We start from the raw sequence: 26,499 nt of genomic DNA, 5'->3' as shown, positions 1-26,499 counted from the left end.
TCTCCTGTCTAAAGTTGTTTAGTGATCGCTCCCATAACGGTCGGGTTTAACAGCGTAAAGCAGCAAAACCTGGCTAAACTGCTGGGCATGATCACGAAAAGTGCAGTTTGGGCTCCCATCAGGTTACTTTTCTTGCTGCCCCAAGGGGGTACGAGCTGAAATGCGTGCGCCAGCAGCCATTGTGACCCAACGGAGCAACAATTGCTCCGTTGGGCGCCATCTAGTGGCGGCTGCCGAATAAAAACCCCATTTGAATCTGCCCCTAGAAGTGAAAAATATAATAATCTATGGTTTCTTGATGTTGGTTTACAATCCACTTACTCATGACTTTAGAACCTCACTCTACCCATTTCCACTGAGCCATGTCATAAACTTTACTAGCAGGGTAATGTCGCGTGAATAAAATGGTCAGGAAGGAGTCTTTGGGAAGAGTTCTAAAGATGTTTGGGACCAAATAAACTAATTTATCTAGATTTTATATAGAGTTGTTTGCCCTATCACACTGAGGCAAGTACATTGTCAAAGTGATGGAAGGCTCCTATTCATGACCCAGATCCTTCCATTATTGAACGGTAGCTTTTAGTTTAATTTTCATCATAACATAATTATACAAGCAAGCGAGACTCCTAATAATCAGTACATCTTCAACTGCTGCTGTTGATCTAATTTTTTTACAGGTGGTCATTGTTTAAACTAAGACATACTGTATGGGACAGTATGTTATCCAAAAAGCGGTCAAACCCTAGTTTAAGTATACCTTTTCTCTATCGTCCTAGTGGATGCTGGGGTTCCTGAAAGGACCATGGGGAATAGCGGCTCCGCAGGAGACAGGGCACAAAAAGTAAAGCTTTAGGATCAGGTGGTGTGCACTGGCTCCTCCCCCTATGACCCTCCTCCAAGCCTCAGTTAGATTTTTGTGCCCGGCCGAGAAGGGTGCAATCTAGGTGGCTCTCCTAAAGAGCTGCTTAGAAAAGTTTAGCTTAGGTTTTTTATTTTACAGTGAGTCCTGCTGGCAACAGGATCACTGCAACGAGGGACTTAGGGGAGAAGAAGTGAACTCACCTGCGTGCAGGATGGATTGGCTTCTTTGGCTACTGGACATTAGCTCCAGAGGGACGATCACAGGTACAGCCTGGATGGTCACCGGAGCCTCGCCGCCGGCCCCCTTGCAGATGCTGAAACGAGATGAGGTCCAGAATCGGCGGCAGAAGACTCCTCAGTCTTCTTAAGGTAGCGCACAGCACTGCAGCTGTGCGCCATTTCCTCTCAGCACACTTCACACGGCAGTCACTGAGGGTGCAGGGCGCTGGGAGGGGGGCGCCCTGGGAGGCAAATGTAAACCTATTTTTGGCAAAAAAAAAAAAATACCTCACATATAGCCTCCGGGGGCTATATGGAGATATTTAACCCCTGCCAGAATCCGTTAAAGAGCGGGAGACGAGGCCGCCGAAAAAGGGGCGGGGCCTATCTCCTCAGCACACAGCGCCATTTTCCCTCACAGAAAGGCTGGAGGGAAGGCTCCCAGGCTCTCCCCTGCACTGCACTACAGAAACAGGGTTAAAACAGAGAGGGGGGGCACTAATTTGGCGTTAGAAATATATAAAAAAGATGCTATAAGGGAAAACACTTATATAAGGTTGTCCCTATATAATTATAGCGTTTTTGGTGTGTGCTGGCAAACTCTCTCTCTGTCTCTCCAAAGGGCTAGTGGGTCCTGTCCTCTATCAGAGCATTCCCTGTGTGTGTGCTGTGTGTCGGTACGTGTGTGTCGACATGTATGAGGACGATGTTGGTGAGGAGGCGGAGCAATTGCCTGTAATGGTGATGTCACTCTCTAGGGAGTCGACACCGGAATGGATGGCTTATTTAGGGAATTACGTGATAATGTCAACACGCTACAAGGTCGGTTGACGACATGAGACGGCCGACAAACAATTAGTACCGGTCCAGACGTCTCAAAAACACCGTCAGGGGTTTTAAAAACGCCCGTTTACTTTAGTCGGTCGACACAGACACAGACACGGACACTGAATCCAGTGTCGACGGTGAATAAACAAACGTATTCCTTATTAGGGCCACACGTTAAGGGCAATGAAGGAGGTGTTACATATTTCTGATACTACAAGTACCACAAAGGAGGGTATTATGTGGGATGTGAAAAAACTACCGTAGTTTTTCCTGAATCAGATAAATTAAATGAAGTGTGTGATGATGCGTGGGTTCCCCCCGATAGAAAATTATTGGCGGTATACCCTTTCCCGCCAGAAGTTAGGGCGCGTTGGGAAACACCCCTTAGGGTGGATAAGGCGCTCACACGCTTATCAAAACAAGTGGCGGTACCGTCTATAGATAGGGCCGTCCTCAAGGAACCAGCTGACAGGAGGCTGGAAAATATCATATAAAAGTATATACACACATACTGGTGTTATACTGCGACCAGCGATCGCCTCAGCCTGGATGTGCAGAGCTGGGGTGGCTTGGTCGGATTCCCTGACTAAAAATATTGATACCCTTGACAGGGACAGTATTTTATTGACTATAGAGCATTTAAGATTCCAAACGGCACAAAGGTGTATTGCCGTATAAAGGAAGAGGAGTTATTTGGGGTCGGTCCATCGGACCTGGTGGCCACGGCAACTGCTGGAAAATCCACCGTTTTTACCCTAAGTCACATCTCTGCAGAAAAAGACACCGTCTTTTCAGCCTCAGTCCTTTCGTCCCTATAAGAGTCATATCTGCCCAGGGATAGAGGAAAGGGAAGAAGACTGCAGCAGGCAGCCCATTCCCAGGAACAGAAGCATTCCACCGCTTCTGACAAGCTCTCAGCATGACGCTGAGACCGTACTGGACCCCTGGATCCTACAAGTAGTATCCCAGGGGTACAGATTGGAATGTCGAGACGTTTCCCCTTCGCAGGCTCCTGAAGTCTGCTTTACCAAGGTCTCCCTCCGACAAGGAGGCAGTATGGGAAACAATTCACAAGCTGTATTCCCAGCAGGTGATAATTAAATTACCCCTCCTACAACAAGAAAAGGGGTATTATTCCACACTATATTGTGGTACTGAAGCCAGAAGGCTAGGTGAGACCTATTCTAAATCTAAAAAAATTTGAACACTTACAAAGGTTCAAATCAAGATGGAGTCACTCAGAGCAGTGATAACGAACCAGGAAGAAGGGGACTATATGGTGTCCCGAGACATCAGGGATGCTTACCTCCATGTCCCAAATTTGCCCTTCTCACTAAGGGTACCTCAGGTTCGTGGTACAGAACTGTCACTATCAGTTTCAGACGCTGCCGTTTGGATTGTCCACGGCACCCCGGGTCTTTACCAAGGTAATGGCCGAAATGATGATTCTTCTTCGAAGAAAAGGCGTCTTAATTATCCCTTACTTGGACGATCTCCTGATAAGGGCAAAGTCCAGGGAACAGTTGGAGGTCGGAGTAGCACTATCTCGGATACTGCTACAACAGCACGGGTGGATTCTAAATATTCCAAAATCGCAGCTGATCCCGACGACAAGTCTCCTGTGCTTAGGGATGATTCTGGACACAGTCCAGAAAAAGGTTTTTCTCCCGGAAGAGAAAGCCAGGGAGTTATCCGAGCTAGTCAGGAACCTCCTAAAATCAGTGCATCGTTGCACAAGGGTCCTGGTAAAAATGGTGACTTCCTACGAAGCAATTCCATTCGGCAGATTTCACGCAAGAACTTTTCAGTGGGATCTGCTGGACAAATGGTCCGGATCGCATCTTCAGATGCATCAGCGGATAACCCTATATCCAAGGACAAGGGTGTCTCTCCTGTGGTGGTTACAGAGTGCTCATCTTCTAGAGGGCCGCAGATTCGGCATTCAGGATTGGATGCTGGTGACCACGGAGGCCAGCCCGAGAGGCTGGGGAGCAGTCACACAAGGAAAAAAATTTCCAGGGAGTGTGATCAAGTCTGGAGACTTTTCTCCACATAAATATACTGGAGCTAAGGCTAAATTTATAATGCTCTAAGCTTAGCAAGACCTCTGCTTCAAGGTCAGCCGGTATTGATCCAGTGGGAAAAACATCACGGCAGTCGCCCACGTAAATAGACAGGGCGGCACAAGAAGCAGGAGGGCAATGGCAAAAACTGCAAGGACTTTTCGCTGGGCGGAAAATCATGTGATAGCACTGTCAGCAGTGTTTCATTCCGGGAATGGAAACTGGGAAGCAGACTTCCTCAGCAGGCACGACCTCCACCCGGCAGAGTGGAAACTTCATCGGGAAGTTTTCCACATGATTGTAAACCGTTGGGAAATACCAAAGGTGGACATGATGGCGTCCCGTCTGAACAAAAAACGGGACAGGTATTGCGCCAGGTTAAGAGACCCTCAGGCAATAGCTGTGGACGTTCTGGTAACACCGTGGGTGTACCAGTCGGTGTATGTGTTCCATCCTCTGCTTATCATACCTAAGGTACTGAGAATTATAAGACGTAGAGGAGTAAGAACTATACTCATGGCTCCGGATTGGCCAAGAAGGACTTGGTACCCGGAACTTCAAGAGATGCTCACAGAGGACTTATGGCCTCTGCCGCTAAGAAGGGACTTGTTTCAGCAAGTACCATGTCTGTTCCAAGACTTACCGCAGCTGCGTTTGACGGCATGGCGGTGGAACGCCGGATCCTAAGGGAAAAAGGCATTCCGGAAGAGGTCATTCCTACCCTGGTCAAAGCCAGAAAGGAAGTGACCGCACAACATTATCACCACATGTGGAAAAAAATATGTTGCGTGGTGCGAGGCCAGAAAGGCCCCACGAAGAAATTTCAACTCGGTCGATTCCTGCATTTCCTGCAAACAGGAGTGTCTATGGGCCTCAAATTGGGGTCCATTAAGGTTCAAATTTCGGCCCTGTCGATTTTTCTTCCAGAAAGAATTGGCTTCAGTTCCTGAAGTCCAGAAGTTTGTCAAGGGAGTATTGCATATACAACCCCCTTTTGTGCCTCCAGTGGCACTGTGGGATCTCAACGTAGTTCTGGGATTCCTCAAATCACATTGGTTTAAAACCAGTCAAATCTGTGGATTTGAAGCATCTCACATGAAAAGTGATCATGCTCTTGGACCTGGCCTGGACCAGGCGAGTGTCAAATTGGTGGTTTTTTTCTCAAAAAAGCCCATATCTGTTTGTCCATTTGGACAGGGCAGAGCTGCGGACTCGTCCCCAGTTCTCTCCCTAAGGTGGTGTCAGTGTTTCACCTGAACCAGCTTATTGTGGTGCCTTGCACCTACTAGGGACTTGGAGGACTCCAAGTTGCTAGATGTTGTCAGGGCCCTGAAAATATAGGTTCCAGGACGGCTGGAGTCAGGAAAACTGACTTGCTGTTATCCTGTATGCACCCAACAAACTGGGTGCTCTTGCTTCTAAGCAGACTATTGCTAGTTGGATGTGTAATACAATTCAGCTTGCACATTTTGTGGCAGGCCTGCCACAGCCAAAATATGTAAATGCCCATTCCACAAGGAAGGTGGGCTCATCTTGGGCGGCTGCCCGAGGGGTCTCGGCTTTACAACTTTGCCGAGCGGCTATTTAGTCAGGGGCAAACACGTTTGTAAAATCCTACAAATTTGATACCCTGGCTAAGGAGGACCTGGAGTTCTCTCATTCGGTGCTGCAGAGTCATCCGCACTCTCCCGCCCGTTTGGGCACTCTCCCGCCCGTTTGGGAGCTTTGGTATAATCCCCATGGTCCTTTCAGGAACCCCAGCATCCACTAGGACGATAGAGAAAATAAGAATTTACTTACCGATAATTCTATTTCTCGGAGTCCGTAGTGGATGCTGGGCGCCCATCCCAAGTGCGGATTATCTGCAATACTTGTACATAGTTACAAAAATCGGGTTATTATTGTTGTGAGCCATCTTTTCAGAGGCTCCGCTGTTATCATACTGTTAACTGGGTTCAGATCACAGGTTGTACAGTGTGATTGGTGTGGCTGGTATGAGTCTTACCCGGGATTCAAAATCCTTCCTTATTGTGTACGCTCGTCCGGGCACAGTATCCTAACTGAGGCTTGGAGGAGGGTCATAGGGGGAGGAGCCAGTGCACACCACCTGATCCTAAAGCTTTACTTTTTGTGCCCTGTCTCCTGCGGAGCCGCTATTCCCCATGGTCCTTTCAGGAACCCCAGCATCCACTACGGACTCCGAGAAATAGAATTATCGGTAAGTAAATTCTTATTTTAACTACACAGTTGTAAGGTAAACACCGAATAAAGCCTTGCAATAGGAATATTAACCACTTAACTGACTTTATTTAGCCAAAAACCGCTCCGAAAATGACGTGTTTTTTAATGACTGAATTAGGTGAAGAACATGAATTTAAACCTATCTCAAATGACTTAAGTATAAAAAAAAAAAAAAATAAATAATTTTTTTTTAAATATTTTCCCCCGAAACATCAATCGGAAACATCGCGACCATCGCAGCTTTCATTTTGAAAGCCGGGACAGCCTCCAGGTATACAGGGGGGGGTCTGGGGGTGGCTTGGGGAGGGTTAATTTACACTCCCCAGCGGCTGCCATTGTCTACAGCCACTGGAGGGGGTGGGATCCTGCTGTGCTGACCGATCAGCAGTAATCAGCAGTATGGCAATCAGTAGGGGACAGTGCAGGGAGGCAGAGGGACCTTCCGGTCCCTCTGACAGCAGCAGTGGGGGGGAAGTTTCCCTTCCCTGCCGCTGCTAACACTCTCTATCTGACTGGTTGCATCCTGTGTGACCAGGTCAGATAGAGCACTTGCAAGCATGGTCACATCTGATGCGACCATGCCAGGCAAGTGGTTAATAGACATTTTTCTCGTAATCTAAAGAAATGTGTCTAAGCACATTCTGCTTACCAAAGCATGTCTGCACTATTCTAAACAGAACTATACTAGTTTTAAAATAGTTTTCCTGTAGAGGAGAGAAATAAGTCAGGTGTGAAATGTGTAGCAGAACACAGACTGCAATTAAAACTTTCTCCAGTACTTTCCTTTTCCTGTTTGTTTCAGGTGTCGAGTTCTATAGTGTTATGAAAATGTCTTCTAGCCAGTATTGTTTTCAGTTTCTGAGGCCCATTTTTTTGGTCACATGCATTACACACGTAGCATCAATATCATGGATTTATATTTGGATAATCCTATACAAATCGGGCAGCAAAATTGGAATGATTTTGAGTAGTTGTGTAAATATGACCGTTATCTGCAGTTTAGAAAGAATGATTCCTAAAGCTAAAAGGTTGGGGAGTTGTTGATGTAACTTTTATGTGTCTGCTTTTCTTACAGTGCTTGTCCTTATCGGGGTACATTAAACATAGAAACATAGTATTTGACATGTACATGCACACACTTACACACTAGGGTTCATTTTTATGTCAAGAGCCAATTAACCTACCTGTATGTGTTTGGATTGGAAACCCACACATGGAATGAGAGAATACAAACTCTGCAACGTTATGGCCCTGGTGGGAATAGAACCCATGACCTCTGCTTTGAGGCTGCCCATTCACATGGGTGTTTTCTGCTGTCCTCACAAAGCAATCTGTAACACATGATGTATTTTCTAGTACAGTTTAGATAATGGAAATGTCTAATTTCCATGTTCACACATTAGACATGTTCAGACATTATGCACAGTTACTTCGCAAACAGTTTTCGAACGTATCACTAAATGAATGTGTGTTCTCATTTGGACAATGCCTACTGAAAGACACACAGAGGGAAACTGTTTAGGCTGCCTTCTCAAAAACTAAAAATACATCCTAACTATTGGGATTGTACTGCTATATATTTTTTTTTATATTTATTCGCCTAACCTAAAACAAGTATGATCCATACCTTGATATGGTGATTACAGTCACAGATAGTGTCTCACAAATATTAAATTGGTAAACAAAAAATAATTATTGCCAGGCTGTGCTTTCTCTGACATGGCTACATCTGATGCAACCAGTCAGAAACACCTACTTGGCAGCTGTTGGAAGATAATCCTCCAGCAGCTGCCAAACTCAGAAGGGACTGCCGATATTTTGGCCATCGATGTTCCAATTTATGTATATTAAACCAAATTTCTGCTGCGGGGTACACTAGGCTCCACAAGGATTAACATCGGGGTGTAGAGTAGGATCTTGATACGAGGCACCAACAGGCTCAAAGCTTTGACTTCTTCCCAAGATGCATAGTGCCGCCTCCTATATCACCCCACAGGAGCTCAGTTTTGTAGTTGGTGCCATGCAGTAAGCAGGCACATAACAGGTGGGCTGCTCCAGCAGCCCTGAGAGAAGCTTTTAAAGAATATTGAAGACTTCAAGGGCTGCAGCAGAGACACTGACTGTGTTAGCTGTCAGTCAGACATCTCTTGCTGCAGCGCCATCACCTCCCCCAGCGGCGCTGTACACTCCTGCACCCTGGTTGCGGGATACCTACAGCGGAGGCTCCGGTTTTCTTCCAAGTTAGTCACACACACGACCGCTGCTCTCCTGAATCGCGTGGCCGCACTCAGGGAGGAGGTAAGGGGTCCCCTTGACGGGACCCTCTGTAAATCACGATCCCGCGTGGCTAGTGGGAGGCGGGCCACGCGCACTGGTGTGGACACTATGGTAGTACAGGGACCCCACCAGGGCATGGGCACAGGTCTGTGTTTTCTCCTAAAACCGTTTTATTAAGCCCCCAGTACCCGGTGGTGAAGTCCAACAGGGGGAGAAGGCTTTGACCTGTAGCCAATCCCCCAGCCCCAGGGCGCCATTTAGAGTAAATGTTCCCGTCCTGGAGCTGCATATCTCTCTCTCCCTCACTCCCTGTCAGCGTTTGGGCGCCATTATAGCAAGCAGAGCTGATCCTGGGGCTGTTTGGGCAAATCCTCTTCTGTAAAGCCGCCTGCCTGTCAGCGCTGTGCATTTTACAGGACACTTAAGTATTCTACATGTCTGCTGACAGTGTTGGTTAAGAAAGTGCATTTAGTCAGCGTTATTTAGTACAAGTACCCTGTGATATACATCCAGTCTTTACTGTGAATTGTTATATCTATTAAGTGTATAGCTATATATAGTACTACTCTGTATTGCTAGTCCGGTGCAGTTTTATTGCATGTCATAATTTCTGCATTGTACAAACTGTGACTATGTGTGTGTGCATATAGCTGCTGTATGACCTCCATTTCGTGTATTTCACTCAGATTGCTATCCCTATATTCTATAACCTGAGGGGCGAAGTGTGTCAGGTTTATCATTATAGGCAGTTCACAGGATTTACTCAGTGTGTATTTTTCTCTGTGATTTTTAGTCACCATATACCTCTTGAATTCCCAGTTTGTGCTGATACACTGCACAGGGGGTTCTTGTCAGGTATTGTGCTGCTAATATTGTACTGTGTTGCCTTGCATTGAGCTTTTGATTATGTCGGCTACAAAGGGCAACGGAGCGGTGACTGATCCCACACTGCGTGGTGTTGACGCTGCAGACACATTTCAGGATAACATAGCAGCTGAGGGTTCAAGTTCTGGTAGTTCCTTACCCCCCAGTGGGACTGTAGCAACGGGGGTGCAAAATGACCCACCTTGGGCTACCTTCTCCATGCTATTGAATACGCTGTTAACTACACTAATGCTCCCTATGGGACCTCCTGTGCCGGTACAACCGCTTATGGTCCCCGCGGTTAACCTGCCATGTGTAGATCAACTGTCCAATCAGTTACAGCAATTGAACCAATCACTGACTGCTCAAAAGTCTAACCCTTGCCCGCCTAAGACCAAAGGGTCCTCTAAGCGGGCTATTACTTCCTCACAATCCACCAATGTCCCAGACACTTCGTCTGATGAGAATGGCGTTTATACGGACCCCACAGATTCTGACCCTGATGCTTCTGATGGGGAAGTTGTTTCGCAGGTGGATGTTCCTGACTTGTTAAAGGCTGTCAGGCTTATTCTTCACGTTGATGATGAACAGGAGCCTGACACTGCCCCTAAGAAACCGGACAGGTTTAAACGTCAGAAGGTGGTTAAACAAGGTTTACCTCACTCTGAACATTTAGTTGACATACGTCAGGAGTCCTGGAAAAATCCAGGAAAGAAGTTCATGCCTCACAAGAAGATGCTGGCTCGCTACCACCTTGCTGCGGAGCCTAGTAAAAATTGGGAAACACCCCCGCCAGTGGATTCGCAAGTGGCGCGGCTGGTAGAATCCTCAGCTCTGTCCTTGAGAGAGTCGACAGACAAGCGTGTGCAGGGTTGTTTAAAGGCAATCTACACACTAAATGGTATGGTGCATAGGCCCACTATTGCAGTGACATGGGCTGTAGAAGCGTGGTCTCAGGAGCTGGAGTTGCCTTCCAAAGCTTCTGATCATGCTAGACAATGCCTGTCGTATATTGTTACAGCGTCCCATTACATTAAAGAGGCGGCTTCTGATGCTGGTATTTTGTCCGGCCAAGGCTTCTACTACGTCCATTTTGGCTCGCCGAATTCTCTGGTTACGGTACTGGTCTGTGGACATGGACTCTAGGAAAACCCTGGAGGTACTCCCCTTCAAAGGAGACATTCTTTTCAGAGAAGACCTCAACAAGATAGTGGCTGACTTAGCGTCTGCTAAAACAGCATGTCTTCCTAGTACTGCTCCTTCGGTGCCAAAGGCTGAGTACTTCCTTTAGCTCCTTTCGTCCTTCAGGGAAAGCAAAAGGTCAGGCGTACCCAAAACAGGTTCGCACTTCCAAAACCAATAAGCCCAAACCCAAACGGGCCTGGGCTGCCAGTTAGCCTGCTTCCAAAACTGACAAACCTGCTGCATGACGGGGCGGGCCTCCCTATGGGGAGTCCCAGAGTGGGGGGCCGACTTCTAGGGTTTACCCAGGAATGGTTGAAGACCACTTCCGATGCCTTGGTACGGGAAGTCGTCACTCGAGGTTACGCCGTATCCTTCAAGAATCGTCCCCCTCATCGATTTTGCCTGACAGATGTCCCTTCAGATCAGGTGAAGGCAAAGATTCTTCATTCGGTGGTACAGTCCCTCCTGGACACAGGAGTGGTAGTACAGGTGCCTCTGGCTCAGACGCAAGGGGTACTATTCACTACTTTTCCTAGTCCCGAAACCGAAAGGGTCTTCCCGGCCCATTCTCAACCTCAAGTCCTTGAACAAATTTGTGAAGGTCTACAAGTTTCATATGCTAACTCTTCGCTCTATTGTTCTGGCCTTGGAGCCTGGGGACTATATGGTCTCACTGGACATACAGGATGCTTACCTGCATATTCCCATTGCAGTGTCGCATCATCAGCAACCTCCATTACCAATTTCAGGCGTTACCTTTTGGTTTGACCACGGCTCTACGAGTCTTCACCAAGGTCATGGCGGTAATGACGGCTGTACTCTGCCGTCAAGGGTTCAGGATCCTACCGCACTTAGACGACTTGTTGTTCCTGGCAAATTCACCAGAGATTCTCCTACGCCATCTGGATCCGACTATCTAGTTTCTGCAAGCCCACGGGTGGCTCATCAACTGGAAGAAATCCTCCCTGGTCCCTGCTAAGAGCATGGTGCACCTGGGGGGGGGGGGGGGGGGGGGGGGTTGGACACACACAACTAGCGGTTGTTGTCCCAGGAGAAAGTCCTGAAGCTTCAGGACAGGATTCGATGCTTCCTATTTCGTCCGCAAGTGTCGATTTGTTCGGAAATGCAATTGCTAGGTCTCATGGTGTCGGCTTTCGACATGGTGGAGTACGCTCAATTCCATTTCCGCCCTCTCCAGAGGCTGATTCTTGCCAAGTGGGACGGCCTGCCTCACCGGATCAGGTCTCAAATTATCTCATTGTCTCCGGAGGTCTGTCTGTCACTGAGCTGGTGGCTTCAGGACCAACAATTGAGCAGGGGTCGTCCCTTCGGGATCTCCAACTGGGTCCTTCTGATGACGGACGCCAGTCTGAGGGGTTGGGGCGCAGTGTTGGATCAACACTCCCTTCAGGGTCGGTGGACCAAGGAGAAGTCTCTCCTCCCGATAAACAAACATTCTGGAATTGTGGGCGGTGTTCAACGCTTTGAACTTGGCCCAGCATTTAATACAGAACAGACCTGTTCAAGTACAGTCTGATAACGCCACCACGGTGGCGTACATCAATCGTCAAGGCGGCACTCGAAGCCGCATGGCAATGAGGCAAGTATCACGGATTCTTCAGTGGAACGCCATCTGCCATCCATATTGGCAGTGTTCATTCTGGGGGTCCTAAACTGGGAAGCGGACTTTCAGTTGTCTTTCAGTCGTCAGGAAGCACACGCCGGAGAGTGGAGCCCTCCATCCAGTGTTTCAACGCCTCGTAGACAAGTGGGGCCTTCAAGATGTGGACCTGATGGCATCTCGACACAATCACAAGGTTCCGGTCTTTGGAGCAAGGACAAGTGATCCTCAAGCAGCGTTCGTGGACGCACTGGCAATTCCATGGAACTTTCGGCTGCCATAAGTGTTCCCTTCGGTGTCGCTCCTGCCCAGAGTAATAAGGAAGTTCAAGCAAGAAGGAGGTATCCTACTTCTGATCGCTCCAGCGTGGCCCAGACGGCATTGGTTCTCAGACCTTCAGGGTCTCTCGATAGAGCATCCCCTTCTACTTCCGCAGCACCCAGATCTCCTCGTTCAGGTCCCCTGTGTGTATCAGGATTTAGGCCGATTGGTTCTAACGGCGTGAAGCTTCCATTTTAAGGGCCAAGGGATTTTCTGAGGCAGTTATTCAAACCATGTTAAAGGCCTGGAAACCGGCTTATGCTCGGATTTATCATAGGGTCTAGAATTCTTTTTTTGCTTGGTGCGCATCTAACAATCATGACGCTTACAAGTTTAGTGCGGCCAAACTTTTGGCCTTTCTACAGCAAGGCCTGGACTTGGGCCTTCGTCTGGCCTCCATCAAGGTTCATATTTCTGCTTTGTCGGTCGGGTTTCAGAGAAAAATTGTGACCTTACCTGATGTGCATACGTTCACTTAGATTGTGTTGCGGATTCAACCTCCTTATGTCCCGCCGGTGGCTCCTTGGGACTTGTCAGTGTTTATGGAGGCGTTGCAAGGATCTCCGTTTGAGCCTCTGGAATCTGCAGAACTTAAGTGGTTTTCTCTTAAGGTATTGTTTCTGCTGGCTATTGCCTCTGCTAGACGGGTGTCTGATTTGTGTGCCTTGTCTTGTAGGTCACCACATCTGATTTTTCACCGTGATCGGGGGGTTCTTAGAACACGTCCTGGGTATTTACCTTAGGTGGTGTCTTCTTTCCACCTTAATCAGGAGATTGTGGTTCCGGCCTTTGCCTCTCCTGATTTGTCTTCCAAAGAACGGTCTTTGGATGTGATGCGGGCTCTCCATATCTACGTGAAGAGAACTGCCTCCATCAGGAAGTCGGATTCTCTTTGTACTGTTTGGTTTTCACAAACGTGGCTGGCCTGCTCACAAGCAGACCTTGGCCAGATGGATTAGAATGGTGATTGCACATGCTTATTTACAGGCTGGTAGCCCAGCTCCTGATACTATTAATGCCCATTCTACTTGGTCTTTTGGACCTTCTTGGGCGGCCTGCCGTGGTGCGACCCTTGAACAATTGTGCAAGGCGGCTACGTGGTCCTCAGTGAACACGTTCATAAGGTTCTATGCCTTCGATACTTCCGCCTCCCAGGATGCTTTCTTTGGACACCGGGTTCTTGTGCCCGCTACAGTGCGTCCCCTCCCATAAGAGACATCCCCGATGTTAATCCTTGGGGAGCCCAGTGTACCCCGCAGCAGAAAATTAGATTTATGGTAAGAACTTACCGTTAAATCTTTCTGCGAGGTACACTTGGCTCCACAAGGCGCCCACCCTGACACACTTGGCTTCTTTCGGTTGGTATGGCATTAGCCGCTGACACCCTCATCTTTGAGTGTGTGGTGTATGTGGCTACTAACGATTGTCGTCTTTTACCTGCTACTGCATTGGGCTTGTTAACAAAACTGAGCTCCTGTGCACGGAGGTGGGGTGATATAGGAGGTGGCGCTATGCATCTTGGGAAGAAGGTCAAAGCTTTGAACCTGTTGGTTCAAGATCCTATGCTACACCCTGATGTTAATCCTTGTGGAGCCCAGTGTACCTCGCAGAAAGAGATTCAACAACGGTAAGTTCTTACCATAAATCTCATTTAAAAAAATAAATAAAATAGTTTTGGATATGTTTTAAATAGGTATTCTTAACATCCTTCAGTCATAAAAAAAGTTTGACAATGTTTGAGGGTTTTGGGAAAAAATATTAGCCAGTGAACTTTAAAATAAGTTTCATGTGATTTGGTTAGTGTGATTTGCATTGCTTTAATCTGAATTAGTTAGATATAACAGTTATTTTGTACATGGCGACTAATACTTATTTCTTGCTTAAATCTACAGGATGGCACACTTTTTGATGGGAGGCCAATTGAATCTCTCTCGTTGATTGATGCGGTAATGCCTGACGTAGTGCAAACAAGGCAGCAGGCCTACAGAGACAAACTGGCACAACAGCAAGCAGCAGCTGCAGCCGCGGCTGCTGCCGCTGTAGCCGCAGCAACTGCAAACAACCAACAGCCATCCACAAAGAATGGTGAAAATGCAGCAAATGGGGAGGAGAATGGAGGACATGCACTGGCAAGTAGGTGTATTCAGAAATTGAAATGGCTTCTTATAACTGTGGCCTGATGCATAAACTGTGTTTGCACTTTCATTGTACTTATTTATTTTGTAAAAGAAGCTAAAGCTTCCTGTTAAATTATTTTGCTACAATGTATAAACCTGGTGAACTATAGCAGGTATTTACCAAGTGGAAAATTTCTATCTGCAATAAATCGCATTTTAGATAACCAATCTGTGGACAAGCCTCTTTGAAGAGTTTGCAGAGAAATAGGAATGTGAATATCCTCGATTCTTTTTTTTTTTTTTTTTAATTATCTCAAAAGCTGCTTTATAAGGTTATAATCAGTTGTGCTTAGTGTGACAACCCAATGTAAACAGAAGTATGTTTTGTAACCTCTGCAAGCTTACATACTGAACGATTTGACATTGCAAATATCTATATCGTCCAAATTGGCTTGCAGTGATGGACGTTAATGGACCAACGATGAACGACTGTGGGGACGTGCATCGTTCATCGTCTGTGCCTCCACACTGGACGATCTATCGTTAATTTTTGAACGATAACGTCCATATCATTCTTAAATATCTACCGGTGTGTAGGGCCCTTAAGTCTTCTAACCCTGGGGCAGATGTATTAACCTGGAGATGGCATAAGGAAGTGATAAACCAGTGATAAGTGCAAGGTGATAAAGGCACCAGCCAATAATATCCTGTTAATTTACATATTGGAGCTGATTTGCTGGTGCCTTTATCACCTTGCACATATCACTGGTTTATCACTTCCTTATGCCTTCTCCAGGTTAATACATCTGCCCCCCTGTACGGCCTTGCTATGTGCGACTTTGGTACTCGCTTTCTGTGCTAATAGGACTTTTGTGCCTGTGGGTGCTTTTAAGTGCACTAAGTGTTGTATTCTTACCCATTCTGTACTGCAGGAGCTATCATCTGGCCTTTTGGCTACAGTTTACTTTACTATATTTAGTTTAATTTGGAATTTCTCATGCCTTTCCACATGTGTTACAGAAGCCTGGTCTCCAAGTCTGCAGTAGCTAATTTTCTTTGCAGTTTTGTTTTCCACTGTATTAAGGAGGACATCTTTTCTGTCATTTTTCCGTAACATCTTTTCTGTTAATAAAATACACAAATGACCATACCAAACCACTCGTTTACATGGTTTCTTATGGAAGCAGTGTTTCTCAAAGCAGTCTGTGTTCCCCAATGCCTCTTCTCTTCATAGAAGTATATTAATTCCATGATGTCACTCTTGTTATATTGTGGTATTTAACCCCCACTTTCAGACCTTTTGTTTTCATGGTTGTGTGGTTTGTGTTAGCATCACAAACTGCAGTCTGAACACTGACCCATATTGTTGCTAGTTTCTGCTGCAGGTTTGCAGAAGGTGGTAATAAAAGCATATTGTGTTTTAGCAGTGACTTGGGCTAACCTCTTTTCCCGTTACCCACGTATTGACTGTAGGTATTTTGTATTTTTAGTAGTTAAGTTGCTAATCAAAACATTAGTTGAGTGCTGTCAGATTAGTGTTTCCCAGCAAGGAAGCTGAATGGGGAAGATGGATTCCTGTTGGTGAAAGTGTAATCATTATACACATTAAGATAAAAACAAGATGTAAGAGTGACCCCTGCTGGCTTCAGTATATTAAAGTCAAAATACAGTATGTTGAATCTTCTTTTTCTGTAATCTGCTTTGTATCTAGTATATAGCAGAAGGTTCATGTTCTTAATCCACTTTTAGAAGCTCACTAGAGATATTAAAGGCACGCTAACCTATTTTTCAAAGCTTTTTTTAGATGGACATTTGAAGAAATAAGTGTATTAATATACTTGCTCACAAAGGGTCTTCATGACATTTTGTGGCAGTCTCGATTTTCGATGTTAGTCTTCCAAGACAAGACCACTAAGGGGTGTACTACAAAGTGACTCCGAATCCATTGCTGCTGGGTGCCTGAATGACAGAACAATTGAATTGCTGCCATCAGTAGTCATCTAGTGGTGGCAACAAATAAAATTATTGAATCAGCTCCTAAGTACTCTGCTTCATCAGTCTTCAATTGTCAATGAGACAATCTTACAATGACCCGCTTTAATCCTTTCCATGATTGATGTACCCTACCCTGTTCTTAAGTTTCCATAGTTTTGATGCAGCTATTGGTACAGGTTGAGTATCCCATATCCAAAAATTCCGAAATAGGGAATTTTTTGAGTGAGACAGATAGTGAAACCTTTGTTTTCTGATGGCTCAATGTACACAAACTTTGTTTAATACACCGTTATTAAAAATATTGTATTAAATGACCTTCAGGCTGTGTATAAGGTGTATATGAAACATAAAAGCATTGTGTGTATGTACACAAACTTTGTTTAATGCACAAACTTATTAAAAATATTGGCTAAAATTACCTTCAGGCTGTGTGTATAAGGTGTATATGATACATAGATTCATTCTGTGCTTAGACTTAGGTCCCATAACCATGATATCTCATTATGGTAAGCAACTATTCCAAAATACGGAAAAATCCGATATCCAAAATACTTCTGGTACCAAGCATTTTGGATATGGGATACTCAATCTGTACTAGGACATAACCCAGAGCTGAAGCCGCGCCTCCACCCCCTGCCTCATGCCGTGAACATCTCAGCTTTGCTTGCATACTGCCATCAGGCTACCTCCCGCTTGCCTGCACCTCTTGTCATCTGTCTGTCGCCCCTCCCCAATAGATTGTTAGCTCTTCAGAGCAGGGCCCTCTTTCCTCTTGTTATCTAAGCCCTCGTCTCAACACATTTCACTCACAGCTCTCCCCTACTCAACGACCATTTTTATCCTGCTAGTAAAGGCTCATCTCCATCTATGACCACCAGCCTCTAGTAGTACGATGATCACTCCATCAATACTTACATCTTAGCTGTATTATGTCTTGAGAATGTGTGGTGCTCTGTTACCTGTACTCTATTTCTGTTATTTATTTACTGTAATGCAATGTTTTGTCCCCTGTACTGTCCTTTGTACGGCGCTGCGAAACACATGTGGCGCCTTATAAATAAAATGTAATAATAATAATAATAATATGTGGGGTTACCTGGTAAAATAATGCAGGCCTGGTGATATCTGGTTTTAAAATGTAGAAATTATTCCAGAACTATTTTTTTTTTTTTTTTTTGTTACCAATGATCAACAATCAGCATGCTGAAACTTAAGCTATATTTGAAAGAATAATGGGTGAAAATTGCATACTTGTGCGTCTTTTGCATCTTAGGGGGAGACTGTAATTCACAGCTGGCTAATTGAACCCCGGTGGCTATTCAGTTTAGCACTGAAAGCTCGAAAAGTAATCCCCCGATAAATGTCCTGTTTTTCAGGTATCACAGCCATTTTAAAATATAGGTCCGGGATCTTATACTGGATTCTATGGTTAAAATCAAATTTTTTTTTCCCCACTAGATTGCGCCCAATGGAGAAATTTCCGTAGTTGCACCGTTCAGGCACAATGAGCCACAGCTCACAGAGAATTTGACGGCAGATAAGAACCACTTGGCCCATCTAGTATCTCCCCCCCCCCCCCTTTTTTTTTTCTTTCTTTTTTATCTTTACCATATTTCCCCCTGGTAAATGAACAGGGCTAATTGAAACCTTCCCCTCCAAGTTGCAATGCGATTGCACAAGGAGACACTGCTGATTAATTTGATTTGCAACATTTGGCGAATAATGAGGGTTCCACTTTAAATCCGGTGGATGATGGCAGACTGGTGTAGCTGGATGCGTCTGGGGAAACTGGTTGTTTATCTGCCCGGAGAAACGGGTCAAGCTTGTGCCAGCAAATTAACTTTCGTCACCCCCGATTGGAATACCTTTGGAAACCTCCTATTTGCACTTTGGACTGAGCCATATCTTTAGCTACACCAGTCTGCCATCACCCACCGGATTTAAAGTGGGACCCTCATTATTCTGCAAATCTGCAAACATCTGCCAAGGGACTACATGAACTATCCGTATGTGGGTAATACTTTGATAACATTTTTGGTGGAAAGAATCTGAGAGATTTTGAAGGTCCTATATAACTGCATTGACTTTAGTGGGGTTATACTACGAGAGTCATTCATACTGGCTTCACAAATTTCTTTATATGTATAATAAATTTATGTTTTAACTTTTTATCCTATCAGTCCATTTTTTATTTTTTTATATATATATATATTCATTTGAATTTAGCAACAGCGCTGGTATTCCTTATATAGTCGAGATTGACTTGCCTGCACAGTCTATCTAGTCTTGCGATACTGACCCCACGGGAGTGCACATCGGGATCAAATCGGTATCGCAAGCTACCGAACACCTTGATATGTGCGCTAACTTTCCTTAAGATTTTGACTATATAGTCAAAATCTTACAGATTTATCTCCGTGTGTACACACCTTTTATGCTGGCCATACACTTGTGCGATGCGACATCGTGGGGCATCGCACCGGCAGTTCAGGTGCGATGAAATCGCACCTGAACTGCCAAAGTGATTACCATGCGATCATGCAATAGATCGCATGGTAATCATGTGATCAGCACGTCACCGTTGAGTGGGAGCGGCCTCTGGCCGCTCCCGGCGGGTGCCCATCGCACATCGCAGTGCGCTATATCTCATGTGGTTTTAAAACCATGTGCGATTGCACTGCGATTTGATAAATATTAAGTGCAGCACATACTATCTTGAGACGTGAGATTCGACCGGCGTGCCCGCGCATCGCGTTGAAAGGTACCTGAAATGTGCATACAATCCTTTGATTTCTCTCACAGATGCGGTCGAAATCGAAGGTTAGCACCGATTATCTCACAAGTGTATGGGCACCATTGGTCGCAAGATGTCTGTGCAGATTAACTTTATGGGGGGTATTCAATTGTTTGAAAAGTCAGTTGTGTGTCTGTTTTTTCTTATCTAATAGACGGGGAAAAAACAGACACTCAACCGACTTTTAAAACATTTGAATTCCCCCTTATATGCGATACTTGTATTCCGGTGTGTGACAGAGTCTCTGAATCTGTATACAAAGTGCTAGTTGTAGCCCCAGGGGACAGCTACTTTTCCTCTGTCTGTTTTGATATGCTGAACAAACATCTCCTTTTGCAAACTGTCCTTAAATGGCTGCAGATGGTGGCGTGAGAAGGGGGCCAGGCTGGAGCGACTATCTCTGAAGTGAAACCCGCATAGCCCTCAGTGCTTAATTTTTGTTTCTTAAGAGAAATTGTAGCATACTTTTTCCTAGTGTGTAGCAAAAAAGAAACATTAAACTGAGAACCTTATTGCTCAGCATATTTATAGTTATAGACTTCTGTTTTTTTCAGTCATGCTGCTATGTAGTGTTCTCTTTTCAGCTCAGTGGAATACTTTACCCATGGCCAAATTATTATGGGAAATTATAGTTACTTGGCTTCATCAAGCAGTATATTTGGAACATCTGTTTTGTTTCTTACTGAGTAAGTTACGTTTATTTTGAGGTTTACATAATGTTTTTAATGTCGTAACTTAATTGTGAATGATTTGTGTTTTAGTTAGCCTGCATAAAAATAAGTACAGAATTTAGCTGGACAACTTCTCTGTGCCATGATCCTTGTCCGGATAGTTTCTGGAGTCACTGAAAGACTCACACTGACAAATCAGTCCTCTACTAACTGTATTGTGTTTGGCGCTAGCTTACCCTTGCCATGACTTTGGCTAATTTTATACATTAGAATATGTTAATGTTTCAGTATGCATCAGTATAAACTAGTCTCAGGGTGCAGCTGTTTGTATTAATGCCACAGTTGTCTTGTGCAGGGAAGTGAATGGGCGATCAGATGGACAGGTTTACAGCTTTGAGGCTTTAGTTCAGTTTCTGTAAAGGGCTATGTGGATAATGGGCGCACTTTTTATGTTGTACATTGTTTGCTTATATGTCCTGGGGCTGTCCTGATGATTTGTGTGAAAGTGGATCTTTATTGTGTAGGTCCGGAGACTTTGGATACACAGCAGGTTTTGCTTGCTGAACATCAATGCAACAAAACAAAATAGTATGGACAAGTTTGCTCCAGCAGGGACAGGAGACGAAATTCAGATGGTACTTAAAGGGGCAGATATTGAAACCTGTAATAGCAGAGGTTAGCACATCCTATATATGTGGTGATGTAGGTATGCAAGAGAACAGCTGGAACCCCAGTATGAGAATACAGGTGATTGAGGTGTGATTAAGGCATTTCAGTCTCTTGCACATTGTTAGGCGTATGTTGCTGATTGCAAAGTATGTAATTGTAGCCAATGCATAAAGGTTTTATGTACTCTGCATTTTATATACCCAGCTAAAGCTGGTCCGTTTTATGTGGAATGATTATAACTAATTATAGCTTACTGAGAAGTGCTGGTGCTGTATGGAAAGAATAGCCTGGTAAGAGAGCCTGTATTTATGTCCTGCTTTAGATCTTTCATTAGGCAAAGAAAAATATCTAGGGTCCAGATTGACATCCGTAAACATAAGTAACGGGACGCCGCAATCCGACATTGAAGATTGGGCCTTATACAGTTTATCTAAGAGACTCTATTTCTAAACGGACTTTAAGCGGACTATTAAAAAATCAAAAAATAAAATAGATATTAACAGTGCTCAAAAGGATCTATTCGGTCAATCACTCATTTCAATACTTGTATATGTATGCTGGTAATTTGTTTTTCTCTAACGTCCTAGTGGATGCTGGGGACTCCGTCAGGACCATGGGGATTAGCGGCTCCGCAGGAGACAGGGCACAAAAATAAAGCTTTAGGATCAGGTGGTGTGCACTGGCTCCTCCCCCTATGACCCTCCTCCAAGCCTCAGTTAGGTTTTTGTGCCCGTCCGAGCAGGGTGCAATCTAGGTGGCTCTCCTAAAGAGCTGCTTAGAAAAAGTTTTTAGGTTTTTTATTTTCAGTGAGTCCTGCTGGCAACAGGCTCACTGCATCGAGGGACTTAGGGGAGAGAAGTCAACTCACCTGCGTGCAGGATGGATTGGCTTCTTAGGCTACTGGACACCATTAGCTCCAGAGGGATCGAACACAGGCCCAGCCATGGAGTCCGGTCCCGGAGCCGCGCCGCCGACCCCCCTTGCAGATGCCGAAGATGGAAGAGGTCCAGAAGCAGGCGGCAGAAGACTTTTCAGTCTTCCTGAGGTAGCGCACAGCACTGCAGCTGTGCGCCATTGTTGTCAGCACACTTCACACAGCGGTCACGGAGGGTGCAGGGCGCTGGGGGGGCGCCCTGGGCAGCAATGTATAATACCTTTTTATGGCTAAAAAAATACATCACATATAGCCCTTGAGGCTATATGGATGTATTTAACCCCTGCCAGATCTCACAAACTCCGGAGAAGAGCCAGCCGAAATAGGGGGCGGGGCTTATTCTCCTCAGCACACAGCGCCATTTTCCTGCTCAGCTCCGCTGTGAGGAAGGCTCCCAGGACTCTCCCCTGCACTGCACTACAGAAACAGGGTAAAACGGAGAGGGGGGGCACTTTTTTGGCGATATTACTATATTTAAGCTGCTATAAGGATACAACACTTATATAGGGTTGTTCCCATATATATTATAGCGCTTGGGTGTGTGCTGGCAAACTCTCCCTCTATCTCCCCAAAGGGCTAGTGGGGTCCTGTCTTCAATAGAGCATTCCCTGTGTGTCTGCTGTGTGTCGGTACGTGTGTGTCGACATGTATGAGGACGATGTTGGTGTGGAGGCAGAGCAATTGCCGGTAATGGTGATGTCACCCCCCAGGGAGTCGACACCGGAATGGATGGCTTTGTTTATGGAATTACGTGATAATGTCAGCACATTACAAAAATCAGTTGACGACATGAGACTGCCGGAAAACCAGTTAGTACCTGCCCAGGCGTCTCAGACACCGTCAGGGGCTGTAAAACGCCTTTCTCTATCGTCCTAAGTGGATGCTGGGGTTCCTGAAAGGACCATGGGGAATAGCGGCTCCGCAGGAGACAGGGCACAAAAAAGTAAAGCTTTACTAGGTCAGGTGGTGTGCACTGGCTCCTCCCCCTATGACCCTCCTCCAGACTCTAGTTAGATTTTGTGCCCGAACGAGAAGGGTGCAATCTAGGTGGCTCTCCTAAAGAGCTGCTTAGAGAAAGTTTAGTTTAGGTTTTTTTCTTTACAGTGAGTCCTGCTGGCAACAGGATCACTGCAACGTGGGACTTAGGGGGAAAGTAGTAAACTCACCTGCATGCAGAGTGGATTTGCTGCTTGGCTACTGGACACCATTAGCTCCAGAGGGATCGAACACAGGCCCAGCCGTGGAGTCCGGTCCCGGAGCCGCGCCGCCGACCCCCTTGCAGATGCTGAAGCGTGAAGAGGTCCGGAAACCGGCGGCTGAAGACTCCTCAGTCTTCATAAGGTAGCGCACAGCACTGCAGCTGTGCGCCATTTTCCTCTCAGCACACTTCACTGGGCAGTCACTGAGGGTGCAGAGCGCTGGGGGGGGGGCGCTCTGAGAGGCAAATATAAACCTTATACAAGGCTAAAAATACCTCACATATAGCCCATAGGGGCTATATGGAGATATTTAACCCCTGCCTGACTGGAAAAATAGCGGGAGAAGAACCCGCCGAAAAAGGGGCGGGGCCTATCTCCTCAGCACACGGCGCCATTTTCTGTCACAGCTCCGCTGGTCAGAACGGCTCCCAGGTCTCTCCCCTGCACTGCACTACAGAAACAGGGTAAAACAGAGAGGGGGGGCACATTAATGGCTATATATATATATATTAAAGCAGCTATAAGGGAGCACTTAATATAAGGATATCCCTTGTATATATAGCGCTTTGTGGTGTGTGCTGGCAGACTCTCCCTCTGTCTCCCCAAAAGGGCTAGTGGGTCCTGTCTTCATTAGAGCATTCCCTGTGAGTTTGCGGTGTGTGTCGGTACGTGGTGTCGACATGTATGAGGACGATATTGGTGTGGAGGCGGAGCAATTGCCAAATATGCAGATGTCACCCCCCAGGGGGTCGACACCAGAATGGATGCCTTTATTTGTGGAATTACGTGATGGTTTATCTTCCCTTAAACAGTCAGTTGAGGACATGAGGCGGCCGGACAATCAATTAATGCCTGTCCAGGCGCCTCAAACACCGTCAGGGGCTGTAAAACGCCCTTTGCCTCAGTCGGTCGACACAGACCCAGACACGGGCACTGATTCCAGTGACGACGGTAGAAATTCAAACGTATTTTCCAGTAGGGCCACACGTTATATGATTTTGGCAATGAAGGAGACGTTACATTTAGCTGATACTACAGATACCGTAAAACAGGGTATTATGTATGGTGTGAAAAAACTACAGACAGTTTTTCCTGAATCAGAAGAATTAAATGACGTGTGTGATGAAGCGTGGGTTGCTCCTGATAAAAAGTTGATAATTTCAAAAAAGTTATTGGCATTATACCCTTTCCCGCCAGAGGTTAGGGCGCGCTGGGAAACACCCCCTAAGGTGGACAAGGCGCTCACACGCTTATCCAAACAAGTGGCGTTACCCTCTCCTGAGACGGCCGCACTTAAGGATCCATCAGATAGAAAGATGGAAGTTATTCAAAAGAATATATACACACATGCAGGTGTTATACTACGACCAGCTATAGCAACTGCCTGGATGTGCAGTGCTGGAGTAGTTTGGTCAGAATCCCTGATTGAAAATATTGATACCCTAGATAGGGACAATGTTTTACTGTCGTTAGAACAAATAAAGGATGCATTTATCTATATGCGTGATGCACAGAGGGATATTTGCACACTGGCATCTCGGGTGAGTGCTATGTCCATTTCAGCCAGAAGAGCCTTATGGACACGACAGTGGACAGGCGATGCGGATTCAAAACGTCACATGGAGGTTTTGCCGTATAAAGGGGAGGAGTTATTTGGAGTTGGTCTATCAGACTTGGTGGCCACGGCTACTGCCGGGAAATCCACTTTTTTACCTCAAGTCACTCCCCAACAGAGAAAGGCACCGACTTTTCAACCGCAGCCTTTTCGCTCCTACAAAAATAAGAGAGCAAAGGGCTTGTCGTACCTGCCACGAGGCAGAGGAAGAGGGAAGAGACACCAACAGGCAGCTCCTTCCCAGGAACAGAAGCCCTCCCCGGCTCCTGCAAAAACCTCAGCATGACGCTGGGGCCTCTCAAGCGGACTCGGGGACAGTGGGGGGCCGTCTCAAAAATTACAGCGCGCAGTGGGCTCACTCGCAGGTAGACCCCTGGATCCTGCAGATAATATCTCAGGGGTACAGGTTGGAATTAGAGACGGATCCTCCTCATCGTTTCCTGAAGTCTACCTTACCAACCGTCTCTTCCGAAAGGGAGAGGGTGTTGGAAGCCATTCACAAGCTGTACGCTCAGCAGGTGATAGTCAAAGTACCCCTATTACAACAAGGAAAGGGGTATTATTCCACTCTATTTGTGGTACCGAAGCCGGATGGCTCGGTAAGGCCTATTCTAAATCTGAAGTCCTTGAACCTCTACATAAAAAAGTTCAAGTTCAAGATGGAGTCACTCAGAGCAGTGATAGCGAACCTGGAAGAAGGGGACTTTATGGTATCCTTGGACATCAAGGATGCGTATCTACACGTTCCGATTTACCCCGCACACCAGGGGTACCTCAGGTTCATTGTTCAAAACTGTCACTATCAGTTTCAGACGCTGCCGTTCGGATTGTCCACGGCGCCTCGGGTCTTTACCAAGGTAATGGCCGAGATGATGATTCTTCTTCGAAGAAAAGGCGTATTAGTTATCCCATACTTGGACGATCTCCTAATAAGGGCAAGGTCCAGAGAACAGCTGGAGACAGCTTTAGCACTATCTCAAGAGGTGCTAAGACAACACGGGTGGATTCTGAATATTCCAAAATCCCATTTAATCCCGACAACTCGTCTGCTGTTCCTAGGAATGATTCTGGACACGGTTCAGAAAAAGGTTTTCCTTCCAGAGGAAAAAGCCAAGGAGTTATCCGATCTGGTCAGGAACCTCCTAAAACCAGGAAAAGTGTCAGTACATCAATGCACAAGAGTCCTGGGAAAAATGGTGGCTTCTTACGAAGCAATTCCATTCGGCAGATTCCATGCAAGAATATTCCAAAGGGATCTGTTGGACAAATGGTCAGGGTCGCATCTGCAGATGCACCTGCGAATAACCCTGTCACCAAAGACAAGGGTGTCACTTCTGTGGTGGTTGCAGAAGGCTCACCTATTAGAAGGCCGCAGATTCGGCATTCAGGATTGGATCCTGGTGACCACGGACGCCAGCCTGAGAGGCTGGGGAGCAGTCACACAAGGAAGAAACTTCCAGGGAGTATGGACGAGTCTGGAAAAGTCTCTTCACATAAACATTCTGGAACTAAGAGCAATCTACAATGCTCTAAGCCAGGCGGAACTTCTCCTGCAAGGAAAGCCGGTGTTGATTCAGTCGGACAACATCACGGCGGTCGCCCATGTAAACAGGCAGGGCGGCACAAGAAGCAGGAGTGCAATGGCAGAAGCTGCCAAGATTCTTCGCTGGGCGGAGAATCACGTGATAGCACTGTCAGCAGTGTTCATCCCGGGCGTGGACAACTGGGAAGCAGACTTCCTCAGCAGACACGATCTTCATCCGGGAGAGTGGGGTCTACATCCAGAAGTCTTCAACATGTTAATAGACCGTTGGGAAAGACCAATTGTAGACATGATGGCGTCTCGCCTCAACAAGAAACTGGACAAATATTGCGCCAGGTCAAGAGATCCACAGGCAATAGCTGTGGACGCACTGGTAACTCCTTGGGTGTACCAGTCAGTGTATGTGTTTCCTCCTCTGCCGCTCATACCAAAGGTATTGAAGATCATACGGCAAAGAAGAGTAAGAACAATACTAGTGGTTC

General features: G+C 46.1%; 1 protein-coding gene across 7 annotated transcripts in view; it reads left to right on the top strand.

The window, feature by feature from the left end:
• The window catches only part of TBL1XR1 (TBL1X/Y related 1), a 358,018-nt gene that overhangs the window by 275,185 nt on the left and 56,334 nt on the right, over positions 1 to 26,499 (top strand). For all 7 annotated transcript variants that reach the window (XR_010175932.1, XM_063916293.1, XM_063916294.1 and 4 more), the window contains exon 6: positions 14,373 to 14,613. Coding sequence is in view for 6 of the 7 variants with exons in the window: in XM_063916293.1 (XP_063772363.1) it covers positions 14,373 to 14,613 (241 nt within the window). In the remaining variant the exon portion in view is untranslated. The remainder of the gene's footprint in view (positions 1 to 14,372; positions 14,614 to 26,499) is intronic.

The sequence above is a fragment of the Pseudophryne corroboree genome, chromosome 4, assembly GCF_028390025.1.
Source record: "Pseudophryne corroboree isolate aPseCor3 chromosome 4, aPseCor3.hap2, whole genome shotgun sequence".
Taxonomy (NCBI): domain Eukaryota; kingdom Metazoa; phylum Chordata; class Amphibia; order Anura; family Myobatrachidae; genus Pseudophryne; species Pseudophryne corroboree.
The sequence above is the reverse complement of the archived record's forward strand: the minus strand, read 5'-3'. Positions and strand labels throughout refer to the sequence as shown.